General features: G+C 43.7%; 1 protein-coding gene across 1 annotated transcript; it reads right to left on the bottom strand.

Annotated features, from left to right (window-relative positions):
- LOC126413065 (myrosinase 1-like) lies at positions 1-22,699 on the bottom strand. Its single transcript, XM_050082962.1, has 11 exons — positions 22,513-22,699; positions 17,855-17,988; positions 13,648-13,782; positions 13,432-13,554; positions 12,268-12,451; positions 9,709-9,803; positions 6,434-6,581; positions 3,275-3,423; positions 957-1,091; positions 419-525; positions 1-127 (listed from the first exon to the last, which is right to left on the bottom strand). Exons 1-11 carry the CDS (start codon positions 22,697-22,699, stop codon positions 1-3), a joined length of 1,524 nt encoding a protein of 507 aa, XP_049938919.1.
- Between the last annotated feature and the right edge of the window lie 4,906 nt (positions 22,700-27,605).

Genomic DNA, 27,605 nt, shown 5'->3' with positions numbered 1-27,605 from the left:
TTACTTCAGGTATTTAGCTGGAAGTGTTTTCGTTTTGAAGATCTGTCCAAGGACCTTGCTGGATGCCTTGGGCGTCCTTTTGCGATCCGGATCATTAAAGTCCACATAGTGAAGTCCAAATCTTGTCCTGAAACAACAGAAAAGTATAATATTTAAACAAGCTGCACATGAAGCGAAAGCATTTTATGGCTGCAATTAGTGTATCTTTTTAGTTATCACGTTACATATACATGATTGGGTGTAATAACAGATGTGCACGTAGCAGTTACGTTTACAAGACACATATCTTGCATATGTACTCCTGGAATTAGTAAAATTTTTTATGCTATCTAATTGAGATACTCTGAGAACGTCATAGCCCGTAGTAGTAATAACAATGTTTGAGAGCAATTGATCACGTTTGTCTAGAATTACTTACGTGAATCCTGTGCCCCACTCAAAGTTATCCAGCAGACTCCAGGCTGTGTAGCCTATGACGTCGACGCCGTCTTCATTAATAGCCTTCAGCATCTCAGCCAAGTAGCTCTGTTAACAACAAATGAACCTATATTTTAATAAATAGAAGCTATGAAATATATGTAATGGTTAAGATGATGGAACCACGTTAATAGAAAAAACGAAACAAACACTGTTTATCTGTTTCATGTAAATATGGGTGCGATGGTGTAGTGCAACATTTTCAAAGTCCCACTGCAGAGAGCTCTATTACAATGTTCACAAATAACACGATAATTGTTTTTTAAATGTTGTTGAGAAATATTTGTGAGTGTGACGTGTCCACAGTGTCTCCTTATATGCTACGCAACAGCAATAATTTCATCTATTTTTCAAAAAATGTGACCTGTGTATGGATTTTCTACTTTTCCAAAAAATTCTCACTGACAACCTGCTGAAGAAATACAGCATAAGTTTCTGATAATGTCCTTTGCATCAAAACAGATGGACAGAGTACACACCGTGTAGTAGTCTATTCTGCCCTGGTCCTCGAGTTCTCCAGTGTCGGACCAGCCGTTCTCCATGACGAAGATCGGGTAGCCAGGGTACTGCTGGGCGAGCCAGTTGAACAGCTTGCGGAAGGCCCAAGGAGTGCTCTGCAAGAGTAACGTGGCAATTAGACGTTCTGGCATGAAGGATAACATCGTAGAAATGTTCAGGTGTTTCCCTTTGCCTTGTCTTTTATTGTTTAAAACGTGAAGCTACTGCAGAATATTGCATGTAGCAGACATGTGACATGCGATAAACTTGTAGACGGGGGGAAGACACTGTGCCATCTTGCAAGACACATAACGCTTGTCGGACAAGGCAAGGAGGATGTAAGAGGCGAGTTATCACAGGCAAGAGGGAATTCTTCGCTAAAAGGAGTCCAGTGGTATTCAAAATAGGTCTCAGATTGGAGAAGAATTTTTTGAATGTCTGCATATGGAGTATAGCGTAGAATGGAAGTGAATCATGGGTTGTGGGATACTGACGAGTACTGGAATATGTGGAGAATACTGAGTAGAAGAAAGGGTAGGACGAGACCAAATGTGCTAACATATCAGGGAGTAGTTTCCATGGTACTAGAGGGAGCTGTAGGATATACGAACTGTAGAGATGATAGGAAACTGGGATATACAGGGTGTTTCAAAAATACTTCCACAAACTTTCACACAGGTCCCTTTCACCAATATAAGAAAAAAAATTCACATCAACGTTTGTCCGAAAATCCGTTTTCAAGTTATATATGAACACTTCCTGCTTAGGTAATCGAAGCTCATCGAGTCACTAACTCACAATAAATGCTCGAAACGTCCCCTCTTGCTTCTAAATACGCATGCACTGGTCAAAACATAGACTGTCGCGCCATTACAAATACTGCCTGATGGTTTCGAAGGGTTTTTCAGCCTTCCCTGATACGTCATTGAAGATTTTTATGCATCTGAGGGGGGTATGCTGCGTAGGCCAATTGCTTAGGATGTCCCCAAAGATCATAATCCAAAGGACTGAGGTCGGAGGAACGTTGAGGCCTTGGAACTGGTTCTGTTCTACCTGTACATCTGTCACGGTAGATACCAGCCAGTGCATCCCTTACACTGAGACTTAAATGTGCTGGAGCTACGTCACTCATAAACCACATGTTTCTTCTTGTTTGCAGGGTCACATCCTTTATTAGGTGTTGGAGTGTCCTGAATAAAGTCCCTTTAGACAGATCTCATAAGACATACTTGGAGAACGTAGGACCCTACCAGACAGTCACATCCAATTAAACTGATGTTGATTCTAGCCTGTATTGTAGTATCAGGACTGAGATCGTCCCATATGGTTTGGTCGCCGAAATTTGTTGTTTCACGTCCTCTAAACGTTGCCTCGTTTATAAACAAAACTGAAGAGACAAACAATGGATTGGCAGTTTTTGCGACATACCACTGGCAAAAGTTCTCCCTTGGTGCGTGATCGACAGGCGTGAGGGCCTGCAGAAGTTAAAGATGGTACGGATACGTGAGTGGTTCGTGAAGAATCTTCCATGCTGACCTTGGAGAAGTACGATATGCCAGGGCAACATGTCTTGCGCTGATGTCAGGTTCTTCTTCGATAGCCCGTAGAATGTGATTTTTCTTGTCAAGCGTATAAGCAACACGTGGTCTTTTTCGATTAACAACCTGTGATGCTAAGGATCTGAACTCGGCAACGCACCGATACACAGCACCAGAGGCTGGATGACTCAGTTGTCTTCGCTCTGGAAAAGCCGTCTAACGCAGATGTGCGGCTTTGTGTCTAGTAACATTTGTGTGGTTGTATGTAAAAATCATGTGTGGCCGCTCACGAAATAAACATCCTGTCATGTTTGAAAGAATCAGTTTTAGATAACTCGGTACTTCTAGTAAATACACACAATGGACACGTTGAAGACAGACGAATGACGAATGTAAATAAGTCTCCCTGGCAAGAAAACACCATCTAGGTTGCAATGAGTCAAACGGCTGCATAGCTAAGTGCCGTTGTTAGATTGCACCTGGAAAGTCGTTGAATGTTAACTTCCATCAATAACTCGAAAACGAAGGATTTTCGCACATATGATTATATGAATGTCTTTTCTTCTTTCGTCGTAAGGAACTTACCTCCAAAGTTCGTTTAAATTTTTTTGAAACACACTGTATACAACAAATAATCGAGGACGTTGTGTGTACTATCTTGCAAGTTTCTCGTTTGGTTTCTGTAAATGCATCACAGAGCAGAGATATAAAGCACAAGACAGACAGAAATGAGTGACTCTCTGTACAGCGAGGCTACGAACCCTGTGCCAGGTGGATGCCCCCTGCGGTGCGTCCGTGTATTCCCCGATAACGACGCCCGCGTCAAATTCCATGGAGGGGTCGTAGCCGCTGGAGCCGTCTGATACTGGGTTGGCCGTGTAGTGGTTCAGTCCGTAGAAGTCAGACGTGCCTGAAATAAGACAGTACACTGTCACACACGTACTTATAGCTGATACAGCATTTTCACAAATGTAGAAGTTTGTTTAACCATGCAACAAACGGACCGAGAAAATACTTCATAAATCGCACAGGCTGACAGATTTTTCTCCTATCGATAGAAAACGCGAAATATTCAGTTGCGTCAAGGTTCACGGTCACCAAAAATAGTCTGAAAGGCAAGATCACCACACTACCTGTTATTAAATTAATTAAAATATCTGTTTATCTTGTTTTCATTCCTGTGCAATATCTATTGCGAAACTAATTTCAAATGCTTGTAAAGTATTATCGCGAGACGTCGCTATAGTCCTGTGTCTTTGCACATTTTCGTTCTTATCATTGTGTTATCTGAAGATCAATTTTTTATGGGCTATAGATTTGCAAACATTTGTTGACGGTACAAGGGCAGAAATTTCGCAGTAATGTAAACAAAAGAATACTCTATAACACCCAATGGTAACCAGTGAGGTAGAATGGTGTAATCCTGCAATACTGACATATACATGAGTTTGAAATGATGTGGTTTATTTCCAATTTTTATACCTGACAAATTCACCCATTCATTTTTTGTGGATCAAAATCTTAAAAGCGACTGATAACTATTACAAACAAGATAAATTCACTATCAGTTCATGAAGATAACAGGCAGTACTTGTTTGGTACTCTTAGAGAACATGTTATGTGTTTTTATACTGTGATAATAGCTGTACACGGCATAGGAACGTTAGTCCTTTAGCTGCAATATGCAGAAGATCCTTCGTTCCATTTACGGATAGAGCATTAGTTGCTTGATTGTTTGTACACTATTCAATGTCCAGTTATATGACTAATTTTTATCTGTATTGTATCTACGAGAACGGAACATCCAATGCCGGAGCCTGTTTCTTGATCATACCCCAGTTACTAGTTCTTGGAATTCTCATTGAAGATATGTGCGATATATTACCTATTTCCCGTGAGGCTATGTTAGTAGAGATTTTAAATAGTTTCTCGCATACTCATGTGCACATCAAATAAAGCTGAGACTCCACCTTTCTTTGTATACACTTAATCAATTCTGGAAGTGACAGGTCAAAGACTTATCAGCATTATCAGTGAATCAAAGTATGAAGCTCAAGTTATACAAACTGTACCTACATGATCAGTCACTTCATGCCTCTCCATGTTTTCATCTCCTGACATTTGTATAACATAATTGAATCCAACAGAGTCTCATTAACAGCGAAGCTCAAGATACTATTATCGCTTCATGTCGTCCAAAAGAATACATTTCCCTGCATTTTGGCCTTGTTTCCACTTCGATATTTTGCCAAGAATAAAATGATGTTAATTCCTTATTCATAACATTTATACCTGAGAAAAGTCTGGCCCCGCAAAGCAACTGAAACAGTGGAGTACTCTAAGTAAAATACAGAAAAACTTTACAGTATTTCCTAAGTGCATGGCAGCAATATCAAGATAGAACTTTCGGTTTGGGTATGATTGCTCCCAAACGTTTCTTATTAAGAAATGTACTGTTCCATTGTGAGAGTCTTTCCTGTTTGAGGAAAAAGAGTGAGGAATTACTTGAGTGTAAGGAGCTCGGTCCCCTATGACTCCTAGCTGTAGAAATGTGATTTGTGTGTGGCATTCCAACACGAGTATTGATAAGTATCTCTGCGTTTTCAGAAGAGGACTGCACGAAAACTGCAAGACATGCAGAAAAGAGACACATATCAGTGACGAGCGCATGTCTCCAAGTTTTTAACTTATTACAGGTGCTGAGTATAAGCACTACTTGCTGCGTGGCAAATGTCAATACTTTAGCCAAAATCTTGACATAAGGATCTCAAGAAGTCACGGTCGATATCAGCGACGGCAGTAATTATCTTTCGTTGTCACTTATTCAGATTTAGTGATGGCAGATGCAGGAACAGACTGTCTTTTACATAACCCACAATTATAAATCAAAGACAGATGACTGTGGGGACAACTGGAGAAGAAGAGCATTATGATAGGAAGTATGACCAATCCAACGTTGAAGCAATTCGACACTGAGGTAACCATCATGTTGCAAAATGAAATCTCCGCTGTCTTGCTGTAATGGTGGAATAAGCCATTACTGCAGTGTGACCAAGTACATGAAACCAGTCACAATTTTCTCCGCAATGAAAAATGGTTCATAAAGCTTTTGAAGAGGATATGGCGTACAAGAAGTTAACTGTAAGTGAATCATGAATATGTTCTATAATCTTTTTATGTATTTTCTGTGCCAAAAGCATGAATGTTATGACAATTCACCTTACCAGATACATGGAATGTGGCTTAGTCACTGAAAACCGATTTCTGTGTTGCTGCAAGGCATTCCAAAATATAGGACGAAGCTCATTCTGCCGAGCAGTCAGCGCACGCAAGTGAATCCAGTATGATTTCACAAGCAGACGATTGTATAGGATGAGGTGACATTTGACTGTGGTATCTGCAGTTCTCTGCTCGCATGTGTCGACTATTTCTTAAGGCTCCTGACGAACGATTCCCACAGTTGCTCACTGTCTCTGCTGATAGTCCTGGACAGTTTGTTTCCTTCACACTACATAAGCAGCTAGTCTACCGGAATCTGTCTTACCTTCATGGATTCTTCTGTCCGTTGGAGATTTTAAACGATATCTAGCATGAAACTGACGCTGAACGTCACAACTGACTTTCATTTAGCGAATTCAGCGACAAGAAATGCACCCATCAATCTATTACATGCCATATTCTGAAATACCTGCCGATAGTATTGCGCTCTCCAACTATGGCACGGCGCATATTACCAGTTGAAACTTGGAGACAAGCTATATCCGCTGATACGAGAAGTTTTTTCGTATTTCTTGATGTTTTCATGCTGTGGTCATCTGAAACCCTGAAAGTACTTTCGAAGAACCTTTTATAATGGACAGAATTCAAGCACGAACAAGCCCAGCAAAGCGCACTAGCTGTGGCTGGTGTCGTTTACTCACCCCTGATGTATTCCACCTCCTCCGGTGTGAGCTCCACTAGTCGGGACCTGGGGTAGCCCGCAGCCTTACTGTTTGCCGCAATCCTCTGCTTCACCACCTCAGGCCAGTCTCCTTTGGCCGTGAAAATCGGGTGACTGTACAGGCCAGACTGGAACATAAATTCCTTAGGTGAAATCAGTAGCCAAATTGCAGAATCTTAAGTAGTAATTCTTATATGCATACTGTCTCAGATGATCATAAGTTAAATACTCTCCTGGAAATGGAAAAAAGAACACATTGACACCGGTGTGTCAGACCCTCCATACTTGCTCCGGACACTGCGAGAGGGCTGTACAAGCAATGATCACACGCACAGCACAGCGGACACACCAGGAACCGCGGTGTTGGCCGTCGAATGGCGCTAGCTGCGCAGCATTTGTGCACCGCCGCCGTCAGTGTCAGCCAGTTTGCCGTGGCATACGGAGCTCCATCGCAGTCTTTAACACTGGTAGCATGCCGCGACAGCGTGGACGTGAACCGTATGTGCAGTTGACGGACTTTGAGCGAGGGCGTATAGTGGGCATGCGGGAGGCCGGGTGGACGTACCGCCGAATTCCTCAACACGTGGGGCGTGAGGTCTCCACAGTACATCGATTTTGTCGCCAGTGGTCGGCGGAAGGTGCACGTGCCTGTCGACCAGGGACCGGACCGCAGCGACGCACGGATGCACGCCAAGACCGTAGGATCCTACGCAGTGCCGTAGGGGACCGCACCGCCACTTCCCAGCAAATTAGGGACACTGTTGCTCCTGGGGTATCGGCGAGGACCATTCGCAACCGTCTCCATGAAGCTGGGCTACGGTCCCGCACACCGTTAGGCCGTCTTCCGCTCACGCCCCAACATCGTGCAGCCCGCCTCCAGTGGTGTCGCGACAGGCGTGAATGGAGGGACGAATGGAGACGTGTCGTCTTCAGCGATGAGAGTCGCTTGTGCCTTGGTGCCAATGATGGTCGTATGCGTGTTTGGCGCCGTGCAGGTGAGCGCCACAATCAGGACTGCATACGACCGAGGCACACAGGGCCAACACCCGGCATCATGGTGTGGGGATCGATCTCCTACACTGGCCGTACACCACTGGTGATCGTCGAGGGGACACTGAATAGTGCACGGTACATCCAAACCGTCATCGAACCCATCGTTCTACCATTCCTAGACCGGCAAGGGAACTTGCTGTTCCAAAAGGACAATGCACGTCCGCATGTATCCCGTGCCACCCAACGTGCTCTAGAAGGTGTAAGTCAACTACCCTGGCCAGCAAGATCTCCGGATCTGTCCCCCATTGAGCATGTTTGGGACTGGATGAAGCGTCGTCTCACGCGGTCTGCACGTCCAGGACGAACGCTGGTCCAACTGAGGCGCCAGGTGGAAATGGCATGGCAAGCCGTTCCACAGGACTACATCCAGCATCTCCACGATCGTCTCCATGGGAGAATAGCAGCCTGCATTGCTGCGAAAGGTGGATATACACTGTACTAGTGCCGACATTGTGCATGCTCTGTTGCCTGTGTCTATGTGCCTGTGTTCTGTCAGTGTGATCATGTGATGTATCTGACCCCAGGAATGTGTCAATAAAGTTTCCCCTTCCTGGGACAATGAATTCACGGTGTTCTTATTTAAATTTCCAGGAGTGTAGTTGCATATATTTGGAATGCGAAAAATGATTTTGGCAAAAAGAATGGAATTCCTTTTAGTCTTGGAAAGAGTACTGAAAGTAATTAAGTGTTGGTCACACTGTCAATGCGGAACCTAGGAGACGATTGACGACATGGGCATGTCCAGTAGTGACATGCTACAAATTAAGGCATGTGAAGCTGAGCTCATGTGACTTATATTCGACCCTTCTAGCAAGCTGCTCGCTTGCAGTACTTATCAATTGGAATCATCTGCGACAGTTTCTGTTCTTCTGGACCCTTCTGGGATTTTCTGTGATACAGCTGCAGACAAACTCTGTTAATGAAATAGGCTGTGAGTGAGTGTTGACTACAGTAAAGCAGTCATCAATATGAAAATTCCTTTGAACACCACAGTACTTTTCCAGGCATGGTCCTGTTGCGTTGTCCATTACTGTACAGACTTTTCCTTCGCCCCTGATCTTTGTACTATGTGGCATGTGACTTCCGTAAGGATGGTGAACGCTGGCCTGTAGGGTAGCTATACACATAAGTAAAGCTTGAAAGTGGCGATTTATTTGTTTGTAGGTGAAGCCAACAGATGCGCATAAATCTACATCTGCATCTATACTCTGTAAACCACTGTGAAGTGAATGGCAGTTGCCGGCAGGGGTGGCCGAGCGGCTCTAGGCGCTACAGTCTGGAACCGCGCGACTGCTACAGTCGCAGGTTCGAATCGTGCCTCCAGCGTGGATGTATGTGATGTCCTTAGATTAGTTAGGTCTAGGTACTTCTATACCCTGTTTGGGTGCCCTTCATGGCACGACATCCTGGGCTTATAATACACGGCGAGAGTTTCTACTGCCTGTCTTCGTGCTTGCCAAACCCTGCCTTGGCCGCCAAGGTCGCCGGATGTTCCCCGGTTGTAAACATTTGGAGCATTATGGGCAGGACCCTGCAACCACCTCAGGATTTTGACGATCTAACGCAACAATTGGACATAATTTGGCACGATATCCCTCAGGAGGACAAGCAGAAACTCTGCCAATTAATCCCAAGCAGAATAACTGCTTGCATAAGGACCAGAAGTAAACCTACGCGCTAGTGACGAATTCAATTTGTGAAGCACTTTCTCTTGAAGAAAACATTCAATTTTTCTGAAATTGCAATCATTTGTTTGTCTGTACGTGTACAACCCATCTACCGATTTCCGTTCCATTTGTTCCATTTGGATAATTCCTTCATGGTACGTAGCTTGTTTGTCATAGAGCGTAGCTTTCCTTAGTATGTTGATTCGTGACTATAAGGAATATAAACAATGTTAATAAAGTCATTCAGTGGGTTGCATTTCGTCTTGAACAGTATATTTTGGACCTGATGACATAACATCGTCTGATCACTATTAGAAAAGCAAAACACAAGAGCGGTTCTAAGAACATTGTTTCATAATGAATGAAACGCTGAAGAAACAGTTCTTCAGATTTAGCCAGGAATTAACGTTGGATGGCAGGTTGTTTAAGTAATGTTATGGCACACCGTGTTAATCAGAGCCTTCGCCCTCCATCTGAAGGGCACTAACATCCTTATTGTAATACAGGAAAGGTTATAAGAGTTCCTGGTACTTACGTAGAACTGCATCTTGCGTTCTGCTGCCTCAATGTCTGCTGCAGAGTCGGTGGCGGGTTCATACCACATGTTATTAATTGTGATGCCGACCTTTCCTGTGATAAGAGAGATACATGCCAGTTATACACTCTGTACGATAGCTAAGAGAAACAACACACGAGGCACTAACAAGTGGACGACGTTTCAGCAAATTAATGTAAGTAGAAAGCATTGGTAGCATGTTTAACAGTTTTGAAAGATAGGAAATGTATGTGTATTCAATACGCAGAGATAGGACAGCAAAGATAACTGAAATGAATATCATGTCCCCAATTTTCACCCAGAGGAAGTCAAAGATGGTTTGAAAGTTATTCACAAACTTCTCTCAAAAGCCAAGAGCGTATTCACATTAAAGGTCGCTGAGGACTAATCTCATAGACGAAATGAAACAATTTTATGAAATGTTGAGGCCTGTAGCAGGGCGTTGATGCCCACGGTGTTTAGAGATATAAACCATTAGTCATCAACATCATCAGACAGTGTAATACTGATTCGTAGTTATACAAGTTGTATGGACCAAATATTTGTGAATTCCGTGGGGCGAACCAAATAAGATGTGTCATCATCTCTATCTGCAAATGTCATGCGCAATCTCTGCGCAGTGTCTTGCGTATTGGTAAAACTCGACATTTCGTGCAGAACTTGCACACTCAGTGCTGACGTGTATCTAGTGTGTATCTCATTGATCTGATATCTAGCTGAACAATGCTGCACTCGAATCAGGGTTTTCTGCAATGTGTTGATATAACATGTCATGTGATAGCAAGATCCTTAAGTTTTTAAGAGAACTACGTATGAGTCGTTGTGTTTGGGAAATCCAACGGGATAATGCCAATGTGATAATATACAAAGTTATTGTAAATTAGATTTCTGTTTGTTACTGTCCGATGTAATATTTTATTAGAGCAAATATGCTCAGGAATATTAATTTTAATTATGGACAAAGCAATGACCACCATCCCCTTCCAACCACTTCCTTCCCTTTCACCAATTCGCGATTTACTATTTTTGTACTACTGCTACATTGCAGACGTTAATATAAACGTCTCTCGTTGCTGGTTACCGGGACGCCACATTTCGCTAACCTCAGAACGAGTGTATAAACAGAATATGGGCGTAACGACTCACAACGATTCGTTGCACCATGAATTTGTACTGCAACGGCGATTAGTGTTAGAAAGTGCGTCTTTATTCTACAGGCACTGAGTGCGGCACAACGTACAAAATTGGAACTAATACCTAATAAAAATTATATTTTTAACAAACCTACACTGCTCTTTGTGGGACTGCAACGCGAACGTTAGTTGCCTTCAGCGGTCGTCTTAACATCTAAACTCGATTGGTTTTAGCACTAAACTGATAAATATTTAGATAGACCTCTGCATCAGCGATTATCAGCTTGTGTTCTGCAGAAGATCAAGCTCAGTAAGGCATTGTTGAGCTTCCGTGAAAAAAAATAAAGGAATTCAACAAATTTAGGAGCTGATACAGAGTTTTAGGGAGAGACTTTTTTGATTGCTAGGAGATAAGCTTACTATTCCTCTTTAACAGTACTACATTATGTAACATTAGTTATCGAGGTTTATTGTGCAACAATGCTGTTTTATCTTGCATAGCGATCGTGAGAGAACGATAAGTGTTTATAGTGGCACACAGACAATCAATTTTCACCCACACCATATGTAAATGGAATAGAATAGGAATGATCAAATGAGACTGTATGGTTCCAGAAACCTTTTCAGGTCTCAAATATCTATATCGCACGTATGCATGCTGGAGCGATGTATGGAAATTTGTACCAAGGCCGAGATTCGAACCCTGGTCTCCTGCTCACTAGACAGGTGCGCTAATCACTACGCAACCGGGCACAGTGGTTTTGCACAACTACGTGAACTACCCTATCACGCCCCGCTCCTCAATCCAAATTCCTCTAAATGCTGTTCGAGTTTATGGAGAATAGCGAGTGGACTGAGGCGTGAATGGGAATTTGCATTGAGGAGGCGTGCTAGGGTAGTCCACGTAGTTGTGTAAAGCCACTGGGCCCGGTTGCGTAGTGGTTAGCGCACCTTTCTAGTAAGCAGGAGGCCCGGGTTCGAATCTCGAACTTCGTACAAATTTTCATTCGTCGCTTCAGTCTGCAAATATACAGAATAAGAACAGGCTAATATTGATGTGAAGTACTCCCCAGCATACAAAGAGGTGCTTAGTGCATACCTAGTTGTAGATGCAGTGACGTACAGGGTGTGAAGTGACTGTTAAGGGCAAATTGTGATCTTTGGTTCGTATAATGTAAATTGGACGAGCTGTACTAATCAAACCTAGTAGGCCTCACTTGTAGAGATCGCTCACTACATGACTTGCGTGATATGAGACTTGCGTTTACAGTAAACAGATCTTCTTATAAGATTTTAGAATTTCATTTACCGGGTCGCCAAAGATGGGTACTCAAGTTTGAATACCACTTGGCTCACATTTGCTTCACTCTTCGTGAGCGGAGCCATAATGACGAACGATATTTACCTTTCTGAGTCTGTCGGTACTTCTCGTCGTAGAGGCGGTAGGCCCCAGCGTGTGCTTTGAGCAGGGTGTAGGCCGCCATGTAGTCTCCCACGCCTGACGAGTTGATGCCTGGGGCGATAAGGAAGCCTCCAGAGTAGCCTAAGACGACACTGGCCGGCTCGTTGAACGTCTGCCACCACTTCACCTGCTCACACAACACGTGGTTAGTTCATTAAACAGGACTATAGCTGTCATCCTATGTTCGTTTACTTTAATCCATTGGATATCACCTCAGTCTAATTATGTGGTAGAGCGATAAATGTTTGATATCTGCAACCAACAACTGGTTGAGCAACTGACGCGCTACTAAGTGCAGACAGTGAGATGGGGACACATGCAGATGGAACTAAGATCACCTACGTTTAGAGGACGAAACCAGAAATCCACAGACCATACAGTGGTGTGCACGTGAGACAGAAGGTGGTGTGCCAGTACACAGTAACAAGTAGCATTGTACCACATGACACTCCATACAATAGCGTCATTGTGCGCATGCACTTCTGTTGCGTGCACCTTGTGGTGTGTATAGAACACGCAGCGTTGTTTTTAGAGTTAGCGTAGGTTTGATGAAGCTACTTCGTCACTGTGATATAGATTCCGAATGGCATAAGGCAAACGCAAGAAGCGTTAAATGAACAAGCGACAGCGACAGTTCTCGGAATATATGACTTTTTCTGTGGACAGTCAGAAGGAAAAACAGTGGCCCATTGCGCTACTACATTAAAATGCTTGTTAATGTGAACAGCTGCAACTGTAGGTTGTGATAGTGGCACCGAAATCGATCATGGCTCAATAAACGAAATTGAAGATCATTTTTGCAGTCAGAGGCACATTTATAGACAGTCATAAGACTGTGTTCCCACTTACCATCACGGTTGCAAGTTTCAATACATCTATTTCATCGCAATAGAACCCTCGTACCTTTTTTCTGCTTCTGGTTTTTCTAAGTCAAGACAGCGTCGTTTCTATTAAGCTACATATTTTTAGTCTCGAACGACTAACTGTTGATGGAAATGCCTTTTTCCTTATATTTCAGTAGTTAATTCCAGCGTAATATTGAATAAGAAGATAAATGCATAGTTGTACGTCGGCTTTGTAACCCCAGAACACTCTTTTGTCGCTTACCCTGTCACCGTAGTTGTCGTAGAGCACTCTGGCGTACTCAACAAAGTATTCTGCCAGCCTAGGGTTGGGCCACCCCCCGATGTCCTGCAGTGTCTGTGGCAGGTCCCAGTGGAACATCGTCACCTGCAACAAACATATACACCACCGTGTGACGTCACTTTTGATTAGTGATCTAATGTCAAGGTACAGAAACCAGATCACTGAGGTTGCTCTTACCACTGGAGTGATGCCTTTGGCGATCAAGCCGTCGATCACCTTGTTGTAGTAATCGATTCCCTCCTGGTTGATGTTGTTGACGTCTCCGGTGGGGAGAACCCGGGGCCACGATACGGAGAAGCGGTATGCGTCCACCTGTGGCACAAACACAATGCTGACAGACTCGCTTAGAATTTCAAATTACGTTTGACTTTGTCCCTACTCATTTTTCACGAACTCAGCATTAGGTTTACTTTGTGGACTCCAAACTTCTGATGTATCCTTTTATAGCGCTAAAATAGTCTGTAAGTCATTTCCATTTAATTTCTAGAACAAACTCACTAGCAAGGTAAAGGTTAAGTTCCCTGTTTTGCCCTTGGACGGGCCAATAGTGTCCGACCGATCACCGTGTCATCCTCTGCCAATCGCGTCACAGGATGCGGTATGGAGAGGCATGTGGAACTGGCCACTAGCCTACGTATAATCGAAAATCGTGCAGCAATCAAAACGAAATTTAAGTTTTTATATGTTACCTGGCCGTGTAAGTCAGTTCGAAGGTCGCAGGAAGGCATCGGCATACGACCATGCCTAATGAAGCACTGTGTTGTTCAAACCATTCCTCGAACTGATGATATGTTAACTTTATTCAGCTTGTTAGCACTAATGTAGATTCGCTGTCGATGTAACTAAATAGTCTTCTTTTTGTCCACGAATGTAATTTTACCCCACATTCCTTGTCCCGCATTGACGATTCCACCCCGTCCCTACTTTTTCCTATAAATTCATGTTATTTCTTGTCGGGTTTTGTTTTCACCATTCCTGTTTCTTCAATTTTCCCCATCCTTTATCGCTATTACTATGACGCTGCCATCAATTAACTAAGCTTATTCTCCCCCTATTGTTGTCACGGCCTTTGGTAGTAACCATTTGGTATTAGATGCCAAACTGCTGCGATATTAAAAATGTGTTTTCGCCTCTTTTAATATGATCCTTATAATTAGTTATTTCTTGTTGTCTTTCTTGGTGTTTTTGTCCTGCGTCAAAGTGGAGTTGGCCTTGTTACTATTGATTTGGCTGTGTTAGGTGCAGAGGGTGGCCAGATGCCCTTCCTGCCGCCACCTCGTACCCCTCAGGACGAGATTAGTGTACCCCAGCTCTCTGCATCCAGTGGAAGTCATGGAATAGTACGAACGTTTTCAGATGCCTGCGAGTCGTGTAACTGATGCGAAACGTGGGAAACAACCCGGTATTCAGCCAGCAGGATGTGGAAAACCGCCTAAGAACCACATCCAGGCTTTTCGGCATACCAGCCCCCGCTAATTCGCCGGGTAGATTAAATCTGGGGCCGGCGCACCTACCCGAGTCCAGGAAGCAGCGCATTAGCACTCTCCGCCACCCTCCGTCGATCAATTAGGTACGTTATGATATTCATTATTATCACCATTACGATTATTACTATTATTTGTATTTCATTACTATTATTTTTCAGATGTATAGAACACGACTACTACTGGCTTCAGTGTTTAGAAAGAGAACCTCAGGAGGAAAGCCTGAATGGCTGTGAGCGATGGCCTTTAGACCGTATACCGATCAGCTTAACTAAGTACATAAATAATTAAATTAAACTTTCTCAACATAGAATCAGACGACCTCTTATGATTATAGCACCCACAAACACACGCGCAAGAACAGCTAACACACTCATTGTTTCCTCCGTTGCTCTGAGTGTGAAACGACGATTTATAATTATGAAAAGTTGTTAACAGAGAACATGATATTAATATAGAATAAGCACTTCTAAACGCAATAGCAATTTTTAAACGATTAAGTATATTACGTTTTGATTCGCAATTTCGAACATTTAGTAGAAATACCTTCATAATTTTTGAGTATTTCATACCTTTCAAGAGAGGGCTACATTCAGTTACAGCTATCCTACAAAAATGCTTTTTCTGAATTATTCCCTCAAACAACAAGTTAATTAACTGAATTCTAAATTTGTGTCTCGCAGAACATGACGATATTACGAAACAAGCGATATTTTTCTAAACTTCTGCGAAAGTTATTTCTTTTCTTTTGTTCCTAGTGAGAGCTACTCTCCGCCAGCTGAGCTAGCCGATCGGTACTGCTGAACTGACGCAAGGCCGTGGCTCTCTGATCACTCACCTCTTAGTTATGTAACACTTCTGTAAGCCTCAGCGTATTTACTGACAAAAGGCTATGATATAGAATGGTAGACTTGTAGCTTAAGAATGGTACCAGAGGAAATGCTTCGTTCATCAAATTATACATAGCCAATCAATTGTAGTTGAGGATAATAAATTCAGAGAATTTGATGACGAATCGTATTCCGCATATTATTCCTTATACAATACAGAAAGTGTCCTGATGTTCGACATTGATTTAACATCCTTTTCACTTCTTTGGTTGATGATTACATCATACTGGCGTCGATTACGACACACAATAGTCATATGCAATGAATTATTTAGTGTTTATCCTTTAGGTATGATAAATACACTAGTTGATAATTTCTAAGGAGCAGCTAGACTAGTTAACCATAGGCAATAATGGATGACATGAAACACAGTAACGGAGGGAGAGAAAGCAGGGTAACAGATATAAACAATGTTTATGCTTGACACTGGTCAGACTACCGACATAAAGACTGATATCGGACACTCAGTGAGTAGTATGTCATCCTTGGCCATTAATGCACTTTTTACACCTGTTACACATAATGGCTACAAACGTGTTGAGGCGTCCTTGGGAGATACTGCTCCATCCCTCTCTCAAGGCGTTTTTGAGGTATTTCACGTTTAGGAGAGACGGTGTTCGTTGAGCAGTCTGTCTGCCAAGAGCATACCAGCCATGGGGTATAGGGTCTGGGCCAGGAGAGTATACAGAGAAATCCGTTAAGTTCAATATCTTGACTTTCCAGTGGGTCCGACACCTCAACATTCTGGTGTGAGTGGGCACTGTCGTCCGTAAAGAGCAAGTCTGCACCTACTACTCCCGTAACCATACGGATATGATCTAGAATAGTCTCCCTGCATTACCGCTGTGCTGTTGCTTCGCGCAAAGATATGCAGCGGTGTTCGGTCATTGTGCATAACGACTGCACTCACCAAAACTCCTAGGCAATACCAGTGACGTTCATGAACATTCTGTGGTGTGTAACGTGTTCCCCTCTTTCTCCGCATTAACCTGTGGCCAGAATCACTTGCCACAGAGAAACAGGATTCATCGAATAACATGACTCCGGACCTCTGTTGCTGCCCCTATCCAACATGCTCCTTATACCAGCGAACGCTTTCTTGACCGACCGTGGCACGACTGTAGTGAGATGCATTTAACAGGCTTCCGATCATAGAAGGTAGCCTGATTTAATCGTAGCGAAATGGTTCAGGGTAGAGGCACGGGCAGCGGTAGTGGCTGCAGGGTCTGCAGCGATCTACATAAGAGTGAGATGTCTCTTTCTTTTCCCCTCTAGGGCTACGTATCGATCCTTTTTCGGTGTGGTGGTCCGCCTTCAACCATGGGCATGCTTTCGCATGGCATCTTCATCTTCAGCGGCCTTTTTTAATTGCTAGATGACACATTTGTAGGCTCCCATCACTGTGGCCATAGTAGTGACACCCCGATCAGCTTAGAGCCTTCCATCTGCTCGTCTACTCAAATGATATCTCGAAGACGTGTTGTTGTACCACAAGCCCGAATGTCACGCTAATAGGTTCGACGACGACCTTCGTGAAACACCTTGATGCATGAACTATCCAATGCATCCAGGATATTCATGAACAGGTTTCTCTGGAGTTAACTCATCCCGACCTCCATATTTCCTTTTGCTATTATTGGCTGGGTGTTCCGCAGCATTTGCCGATTGCTCCATAGCAATTGCCAGTTATTCCTTAGCAAGTGCCAGTTATTCCTTAACAATTGCCAAGCAATGTAATTAATCAGACTACTATTACTGAAGGCTACCGAGTGAATAATGTTCTTGATTTTCAATTTATCTACAAGACTGAAATCAGTGTTGATATCTCAAGCAGCGCATTACAAGCATCGTCAGTTTTCAGACTCCTACGAATTTTGAAGCTACGGCGCTCTTATTTTGTGTATCGTTAAATAATGAATCAAACATTTCACTAGACATTAAAATAGATCACAGTTCTGTAGAGGATCACCACTATGTTGTAAGAGTAATACAATTACGAAAAACACTCACGTTCATATCCTTGGCGAGTTGTATGTCTATCTCGTACTTGTGGTAGGAGTCACACGCCACGTCGCCATTGCTGCCATCGGTGGTGATGTTTGGAATTGTGTGGAACATGCGATCGAAAATGCTCTCACCTTTGCCTGCAACACATATTGATCAACAGTTAAAACATTGTACAAAGAAGAATTATTAAATGAGGGTAATTATTTTGTTCTCCAGCCACCAACTTACATTGAATATCACTCTGCACAGATTCTTCGCTCATGTATCTCAGGATACTAGCGGTTAGAAAATACATATCATAAAAAGTTTAGAATGAGAACGCTATTTGGTTTTATTAAAAGAATTCGGTTGGAGGAGTATTGGTGGATGAAATATATGCTACAGCTCATGCATAGTCCGCAAGCTACCGTATAGTGCGTGGCGGAGTGTACCCTGTACCACAACTAGTCATTTCCTTTAGTGTTCCATTCGCCAATAGTGTGAGGGAAAAACGACTATCTATATGCCTCTGTATGAGCCGTAAGCTCTCTGATCCTATCTTCGTGGTACTTACGCGAAATGCACGTTGGCGGCAACAGAATCGTTCTGCAGTCAGCTCCAAATGCCGGTACTCTAAATTTTCTCAATAGTACTCCTCAGAAAGAACATCGCTTTCCCTGCAGTGAATCACATTTGAGTCCCGAAGTATCTCCATAATACTTACGTGTTGATAGAACCTACCGGTAATAAATCTAGCAGCCAGACTCTGAATTGTTTCCACGTCTTCCTTTAATCTGACCTGGTGTGGATTTCAAACACTCAAACAGTACTCAACAATGGATCGCACGAATGTCCTATATGTGGTCTCCTTTACAGATGAATCACACTTTGTGAAAATTCTACCAATAAACCGAAGTCGACCATTCGCTTGCCTACTACATTCCTTACCATGCTCATTCCATTTCATACTGCTCTGCAACATTATGCCTGCACATTTAATCGATGTGACTGTGTCGAGCAACACCCTACTAATACAGTAGTCTAACATTACTGATTTGTTTTTGGGTTTCATTGGCATTAAATTACGTTTTTCTCCCTTTAGAGACATCTGTCATTTATCAAACCAACTAGAAATTTTATCTAAGTTATCTTGTATCCTCCTACAGTCAGTCAAAGACGACACCTTCCCTTGCACCACAGTATCACCAGAAAGCAGCGACAGGCTGCTGCTTACCCTGTCCGCCAGATCATTTGTGTATACAGAAAATAACTGCGGTCCTATTACACTACCCTGGGGCGCTCATAACGATATCCTTGTCTCTGATGAACGCTCGACGTCGAGGACAACATACTGGGTTCTGCCACTAAAGAAGTCTTCAAGCCGTTCACATACCTCGCAACCTGTTTCGTATGCTTGTACCTTCGTTAACCTTGGCAGTCTGCCACCGTGAGAAATGATTAACGGAAATGTAGGAATATGGTATCCGCATGTTGCCCATCAGCCATGTTTCACAAGATCTCATTTGAGAAAAGGGCAAGCTGAGTTTCGCGCGAATGATGCTTTCTAAAATCGTGCTGTTTTGTTGACAGAAGCTTTTCCCTATCAAGGAAATTTATTGTGTTCGAACAGAGAATATGTTCAAGGATTCTGCAACAGACCGATGTAAAAGATATTGCTCTGTAATTTTGCAGGTCCAATCTTTTACCCTTCTTATTTACACTAGTCACCTGCGCTTTTTTCTAATAACTTGGAATTTTGAGCTGGGCGAGAGATTCTCAGTACATCCAGACTAAGTATGGGGCCAATGTTGCAGAGTACTCTTTGTAACCTCGAATTGGGATTCCATCAAAACCTGGCGACTTATTTGCTTTTCTGTGATTCGCTGTGGTAGGCATTCCCGAAGTGTTTGGATGTGAGGACAGCACCCCGCCAAAACTCGTCGTTTGGCACGTTAAGTGAATATCGACTGTGATGTTGTTTCAGGTCCTACGAAAGGTTTTCACATATGGTGTAAGTTTATGTAGCAGTCCTGCCACTTCATTACTCTCGAAGGTTCCTCACAGCAATTAGCCGGAGATTTAGACAGACTCGACAATCAGCATCTTGGATGACAAGTTTGGTAATGTTACTATCATCGTTAATCTGACAAGGAATTCTGCGGAACTTTAATGTCCTGCAGTTCGATGGAGCCATTCTGACTCTTTGATCTAGTTGCCTGGACCAGTGAACTAATTGCACGTCATTAAAACATGGGAAGGTCTCCCGGAGCTTGCAGCATTAGTGGCCTACGAAGTTACTCCAAAAGGTTTTCTATCGTTTGTGATGAACATGATGCCGTGCATCCATCATATACCAGCAGAAAATATATTCATCAAAAGAAGTTTCCAGTCTTTCATGGTCAGTTGTCAGCATATCTTCCTTCACCCTCTTTAAATGAAGCAGTTTTCTTGTGTGAATGAGTAAATGTCTCATGCGAGAAACTCTGCTTCCAATATCGGTACGATCGGACTGAACCCGCAAAGTTAGCCGAGAGCGCTAATGCGCTGCTTTCTGGACTCGGGTAGGCGCGCCGGCTCTGGATCGAGTCCGCCCAGCGGCTTAACGACGGAGGCCGGTGTGCCGGCCAGCCTGGATGTGGTTTTTAGGCGGTTTTCCACATCCCGCTAGGTGAATACTGGGCTGGTCCCCACGTCCCGCCTCAGTTGCACGGCTTGCAGGCATCTGAACACATTCGCACTATTCCATGGATTACGCTAGACACAGACAATGGGGGTACACTAATTCCGTCCCAGGGGGTACGGTGTGGCGGCAGGAAGGGCATCCGGCCACCCCTTAAATTAACCTTGCCAAATCCGTTTAACCTTGCTGACCCTGCGTCATTGTGGGAAAAAGGCACAAGCAAAAGAAAGAAAAGAAAAACTGTTCCGTCCGGACTATTCGTTCTCCAACAGGTCCAGAATGTCCAGCACTGGCTTTAGATAGCAATTTCTGTTCCAGAGCAAGACGAGTTTCACACCAAAGACAGAAAAAGGGCTGTTTGTTCCTTTACCTCACGTTCAGCATACGACATGAGTTCTGACCGGAGTTCCGTCTAGACTGCTTTATTTACCACTGTCGGTTAATCCGTCAAAAATTAAGGCAATAGTCAAACTATTCCCATGTCTGAAGTTACTGCGTTCACTGCTATTGCTGTGTGGCGTCGTAATACGCCCAAAGCTGCTGAAAGGGTGGCACATAAGCGGCGTCTTTCACTACTCTCCACAAAAAAGTCGCAAATCTTGAGATCATGCGACCTAGGAAGCAAAACTACTTTTGTTGCCATGTTATCGGCATCGCGACTCAACACAAATTGTGCAACAAACGAACGAGCGAACTAGATAGCTGCACCACAGTGACCCCTGCCGGTAACGACGCGACATGAACTGGCACCTTACAGCTGGCGCCAAAGTCAACTTTTACTTTCGATGCGAAAGTTAAAATTGACCCCAAGTTTCAGCCTTCATTCACATGAAAGATGCAGTGTTGTGAAATAAGATGCATCTTTTGAAACAGCTTGTAGTTTGTAATGATTTGCCCGTTGACTTCCCTGCTTCCTTCATTTAAGGCAGTTATTCCGTTTTATTTTTGCATCATGTGTACCTTACACCCAAGGTTATACTCGACCAACGAAACAAACATTGTCCTATATACTTGTCATACCGTTTCCCTTGTTCCGCCTCGTTCAAAAGCATCACAAGATATTTTAGTTGCGATACGATCCACAACTGTCACCAATTTACTGATAATAAAATCTCCTGCACACTTACAATAATTTATTTGATTAAAATATCCATTTGTTTTTCAGTCACTACTGCGCAGTCTCAGCTGAGTGGACTTTTTGAAGCACGTCAAATGCAGATACTTGCGACACAGTACAAGCATTCATCAAGTCACACATTAGTAAAAACCATAGCGGGTTGAACAGACTTCACAGTTATTGAAGATAAGACAATGTCATCCACTCCGTATGCTGTAGTTTTCCCTTTCACGAATAATATTAATTAATAGTCTTTGTAGTCATTAGGTTTTCTCTGTTTTATTCATCGCCCACATCATTCTCGTGTTTCGTATATCTATTTGAGCTCCATGTAATTCCACTACTCTTATTCCGAATGACTCATGAACGTACTGGCCCAACTAGACTCAAACAACTCTCTGAATATAAGTTCGCGTTCTCGATTGAAGAACTTACGTTCGCAACATTACAATGTCCCATCCAATGGGAGTCCGTGCGGCTATCAAAGAAGTTGGCCCCGGTAAATATTAAACAATTACACCAGTTTCTGCCTCATAAACAGCCATTTCATATGACATGTAATTCGCATGAATAACCTCTGTCGTTGTACGTGCGCGAAATCGATCGTGCTTTTTATTTGTCTATCTTTTTTAGTAAGAAATTTTATATCTGGAGTAGCTACTATTGCCACCAAATGTCTGCAGGTGTTGATTCAGATCAATGTCTCCATGAACTTCGCAATATTCATGCACTTAAAATGTCTTACTGAGAAAAACTATCACCTTGACAAATTGCACATGAGAAAGGTCTTCCATGGCATTTCTGTCTTTTAACACACAAGAACATGCTGGTGCTTAAGCGTAGGTAATACCGAATGTTTCAGGCGCGAAGACAAAGAGTTCTTACCGCCTTCATTCCAGGCGCCCTCCACCTGGTAGGACGCGGTAGCAGCTGCGAAGATGAAGTCCTTGGGGAATTTGTTGGGAGGCCCTCGTGCTCCAGGTCTTCCCGGGCGACCCAGGACACCGGCTGCCAAAAGAAAGAGCAAGCACACAGTGGGCCTCATCTTCACCACTGCAATCTGCCTGTGCATGTACGGTTTTATACTCTGCGTATCTGCCTAATCTAACCGCAAGATGTGTTTTCAGTGAGGCTGGAGCACACACATTGTCGATTAAAGGCTTAGACAAATTTTCAGATGGGCGTGGGTGTGACCTTCGTGTCATGTTGTTTGTAGTCCGTCATTGTGGCACGAGATGCCTGTTTGATGAGCTCGAACTTTAAAGCAAAAGTAAGCAAACTCTGTTTTTGTTGTGGCGACGAGAATTATGGTGTACTATTTGCCCAGCGTATAATTTCCCCCGGTCTTTACTTCAATCGGCAGTTTATCTGCCGCGAGGTATTTTGCAGTCACTGGACCTGCCTTACGTTTCCTTATCTCTTGGTAAAACGCTGTAATCTCCCAGAGAGTAGGCCGTGGCTGAGCTCATACGAAGCGATAAAAGACGTCGGAAAGACACTCCTCCTTTCTCTCAGCCGCTCCTCCGCAGATGCTACGCGACTCTGTCCCCGTCAGTCTGTCAGTCGGTATCTTCATCAGTTTCCGTGCGTTCTCCACATCTCCTGGGTGGATATTTTCCACCTCAGACTGATTCTATCAGCATAGTTCAGCTGCGGCCAACGACGGTGAAGAACAGTGTACACAAATCACTCTTTTCTGCTGGGTAGTAAGTTCAGACAGTATTTCCGCTTTGCAGTTTCACATAGCTGACGTTTTGTTTATTCTACATATTAGCCACATGCTCCTCCTATACGTACATTATTGTTAAATTCTGTGACCCAACGACAAGAAATCTGATTATCAAATGAAATGAAAATTTTTTGTGGTAAGTTGCTATGGGACAAAACTGCTGAGATCAGCGGTCCCTAGGCTTACACACTAATTAAACTAACTTACGCTAAGGACAACACATACACCCAATCCCGAGGGAGGACTCGAACCTCCAACGGAGGGAGCCTCGCGAACCGTGACAAGGCGCCCTGAGACCGCGCGGCTACCCCGCGCCGCCATGAAATGAAATAATGTAATTTCTGATTCGATTGCAATTAGGCTTTGAAATAATTTCAATGGCGACAAGTGAAAAGTGTCTCCAGACCGGGACTCGAATCTGGGTGTCCCGTTTCTCGCGAGTAGTCGGCTTGACTGTCTCAGCTATCCGTACACAACTCCGGTCCCACCCAAATTCCCATCTTGCCGCACACTACTGATGTATCGACCTTGTCCGTCGTACTCAGAGCTCGACGGCATTGGCTGCAGTCCCCCAAGAGTTCAGGAAAGAGAGAGAGATCTTACGTTCGTCTAGCCGTATATGCATTTATATATGTGTGGTGCCTGTTCTTTCGGACATGCCAGGAATTTTCACTTTTCGCCGGTGAACTTATTTCAGTGCTTAATTGCAGCCGAGTCAGAAATTATTTCATCCCATTTCATTTCATCATGTGTATGTGTTCGCCTCCCGGTAGCTGAGTGGTCGGCGCGAGAGAATATCAATCCTAAGGGCCCGGTTTCGATTCTCGACTGGGTCAGACATTTTCTCCGCTCAGGGACTGGGTGTTGTGTTGTCCTAATCATCATCATTTCATCCCCATCGACGCGCAAGTCGCCGAAGTGGCCTGAAATCGAAAGACTTGCACCCGACGAACGGTCTACCCGACGGGAGGCCCTAGTCAAACGACATTCACATTCGTTCGTCATGTATATATCTGCAGCTCTGGTCTAGTGCCTAGTGTTGCTGCCTCTGGATCAAGGGGTCTCGGATTCGATTTCCGGCCAGGTTAAGGATATTCTCTGTCCGGGGACTGGGTGTTTGTGTTGTCCTCATCATTTCATAATAAATCATCATTAGTGACTGTGGATACATTGGACCGAGTAAAAATTGGGACTTTCTACGGGGGCTGATGACCGCGCAATTGAGCGCTTTACGAACAAAATATCATCATCATGTATATGTACGGCTGCAGAATCATGTCCCAAATAACAGGCACCACACATATATGAATGTACAGAGGGCGTTCAGTAATTAATGCAACACCTTCTTGTTTTCTGAAAGCAGGTTGGGTTTATTCAGAATTCCAGAACACCATATTATTTGTCACTGTTTTGGCTACAAAACCCTAGTTTTCAACACAATCTCCGCTCAATGCGACGACCTCACGTCTCCTTACTGGGAGGGGCTATACGCCTGCATGGTACCATCTACTGGGCGAGGTCTCAGCCAACGTCTCGCTGCATCAATAACCTCGCAATCATCCACGTACTGCTTCCTGCGGCGTGCATAATTCATTCTGCCAAAGACTTGGAAGTCTGAAGCTGCGAGATAAGGGCTGCATGTTGGATGAGGATGAACAGTCCAATGAAATTCTGTGAATTCCTCTCAGACGCACAGACTTTTATGAGGAATTGCGTTGTCATTGAGAAGGATAATTTAGTTTGCATTTATGTGGCGACGAACGCGCTTCAGTTTCCTGATGGTAGCACAGTTGCTTAAGGCCGACCGGCACGCGGGAGGTCAGATTATGGCGCCCTAGTTGCGATGGTGACAGACGCCTCAGCCGGCCGCTGTGGGCGAGCGGCTCTAGGCGCTTCAGTCCAGAACTGCGCTGCTGCTAAGGTCGCAGGTTCGAATCCTGCCTCGGGCATGGATGTTTGTGATGTCCTTAGGTTAGTTAGGTTTAAGTGGTTCTAAGTTCTAGGGGACTGATGATCTCAGATGTTAAGTCGCAAAGTGCTTAGACCCATTTGAACCATTTTTGAACAGAGGTCTCGTCCACCGACTCAACGTGCTTTTGCTCACTGCCACGTCTCTGTAATCATTCTATAAGCGCCTATGGATATCTCCGCTGCTCTTGTTTTCCACCAAAAGAAACGCAATGACAGCTCTCTGCTTGGAGTACACCTCCTTCACAGACGCCATTTTGAAGGTTATGTATAGCGCGGTCACCTATCGGATATTCATGAAGCTATAGAGGCTGAAGCGGGAGTATTCCACGATGACCCACAACAAATTCCGCATTTTTTTTCAACGAAAATTGTCCAATGAAAAGATGTAGTGCACTACTTACTGAACCCCCCTCTTATATCAGGTTTCATAGCCACAAGATTCCTTCAGTGCGTATACACATTTTCTCCTAAACTCTTGCTGGACTCCAGCGATTGCCGGTGAGTACTGAGTATAATGGACGGGGACCAGAGCGTCAATAGTGGGCGCCGAGATGGGAATTTGGGTCGGACTGTAGTCGGGTCGGGATCGCCGAGGCGGTCAAGGTGACCATTCACGCGAATCGGGAAATCCGGGTTCGAATCCCACTCTGGAACAAATTTTCTTGCCACCATTGAAATTATTTCCGTGTCTAGTTGCTACCGAGTAAGAAATCATTTCATTTTATTGCCTCATGTATACGTATCCGAAAGAATACACCAAGGCAAACCATTATGTATTGGGAGTCCAAAATAACACTGGCCTAGAATGATTTTTCATAAGTGTTACACGAAACAAGTTAGTTTTGTAAATGAACAAGAGAAAAGCTCTTTAAAGAAGGAGTGAATATTTTCAACGTTGACAACCCGAAGATTTTTCTCGGGATGCTGACTGTTCTCCGCATCAGATAACTCATGAACTGGTGCATGTGCTTTTGGTTCTGTATCTTATTGTTCCTTATATTTTTGTTTTTATTAATATTAGGCTTGTTGTCGTATTGGTGCAGCGCATCGCCGGGGTGGTTGCACAGTGCAGTCGGTCAGGGGGCATCTGTAATAACCTACTGTATGACCCGTAGGAATGTGACACAGAGATTGTGAATAAACTGAACTGACAGACACAAACCATCTTGAGAAAGCCTACTTCCAAAGTTTCCAGAACCGGCTTTAAATGATGCTCTAGGAGTATTCGCGTATAAAACTTCACTCACGCTGGAGCAGCGTATGATATACCATCGTTTCACCGTCGCACAGACTCCTGTATGGAGGACTAAGGAATAGGCATTCCTGGCGCTGAGAAGCAGCTGAAAGAGTTGATAACAAATAAATCGCCAGGTACTGATAAAATTCCTGTTCCATTTCACACAGAGTACTCTGCGGCAGTAGCCTCTTACTTAGCTTGCATGTATCGCGAGTCTCTAATTCAGCGTAAATTCCAAAGCGACTGGAAAGAAGCGCATGTGAATTCTCTATATAAGAGGGATAAGAGAACGGATTCGCTTTTTCCTTTCCTTGTCTGTTTCTTCCGCGTGGAGATCGTTTCTGTGCGAACGTCATGCGTCTCTCAATAGTCTAAGATTGGAAAGTTGGTGTTTCATTACAGACGTCCCGCAGGGACCGCTCTGTGGCGTGGGTGATGAATTCTCTTGTGCTGTAGCGCTTGGCACGAAGAGGTTCCTTCATTTTGGAGAACAGGTCGTAATCGTACTCACTAGACTCCACCCCCTGAAGGCCCCGTGTTCAATCCTGGGAAGATGCAGGGACTTTTCCTCTTTGTAATTCCTCCAGGACGGCCCCAGCTCCATTCAGCCTTCTATTAAATGCAGTCCCAGTATAGGCTTTACCTTTTCTTATTATTAAACTTTGTAAAGCATGTAGACTATTCCGTACGGAGTGAATATAGTGAGCAACTTTGCTGTCTCCTACCAAGTAATTTCCCAGTCTGTATGCAGTCTTAATTATTTCGAATAACTTTGGTTGTTGTCAAGATATCTTTTACATGGGCGTCCAGTGGCTCTTATGTTGCTGTCCTGACGGTCCTATTTGATCTTGTTTGAATGGCATTTCATTGCAATACTTTTACTTTAATCTTTGCTACTGTGTATGGTCCCTTGTGTAAATAAGTATGTTAATCATTATGTGGTATTCTCCAGTCCATACATTTCCTTTGAGATTTCAAGTCGAACATCATTAGCCAGTTATCTAGTGGACTAAACTGTTTCTGGGCATCCCAATCAATCTT

The sequence above is a fragment of the Schistocerca serialis genome, chromosome 7 (assembly GCF_023864345.2).
Source record: "Schistocerca serialis cubense isolate TAMUIC-IGC-003099 chromosome 7, iqSchSeri2.2, whole genome shotgun sequence".
Lineage (NCBI taxonomy): Eukaryota > Metazoa > Arthropoda > Insecta > Orthoptera > Acrididae > Schistocerca > Schistocerca serialis.
The sequence above is the reverse complement of the archived record's forward strand: the minus strand, read 5'-3'. Positions and strand labels throughout refer to the sequence as shown.

Bases quoted from the DNA above. Each gene is read 5' to 3' on its own strand.
- LOC126413065 (XM_050082962.1), bottom strand. From the start codon at position 22,699: ATGCACAGGCAGATTGCAGTGGTGAAGATGAGGCCCACTGTGTGCTTG. The intron at 12,452-13,431 runs GTAAGCGACAAA...TTGTGTGAGCAG, and splicing joins ACGACAACTACGGTGACAGG to GTGAAGTGGTGGCAGACGTT. The intron at 3,424-6,433 runs GTGAGTAAACGA...GTCTTATTTCAG, and splicing joins GGAGGTGGAATACATCAGGG to GCACGTCTGACTTCTACGGA.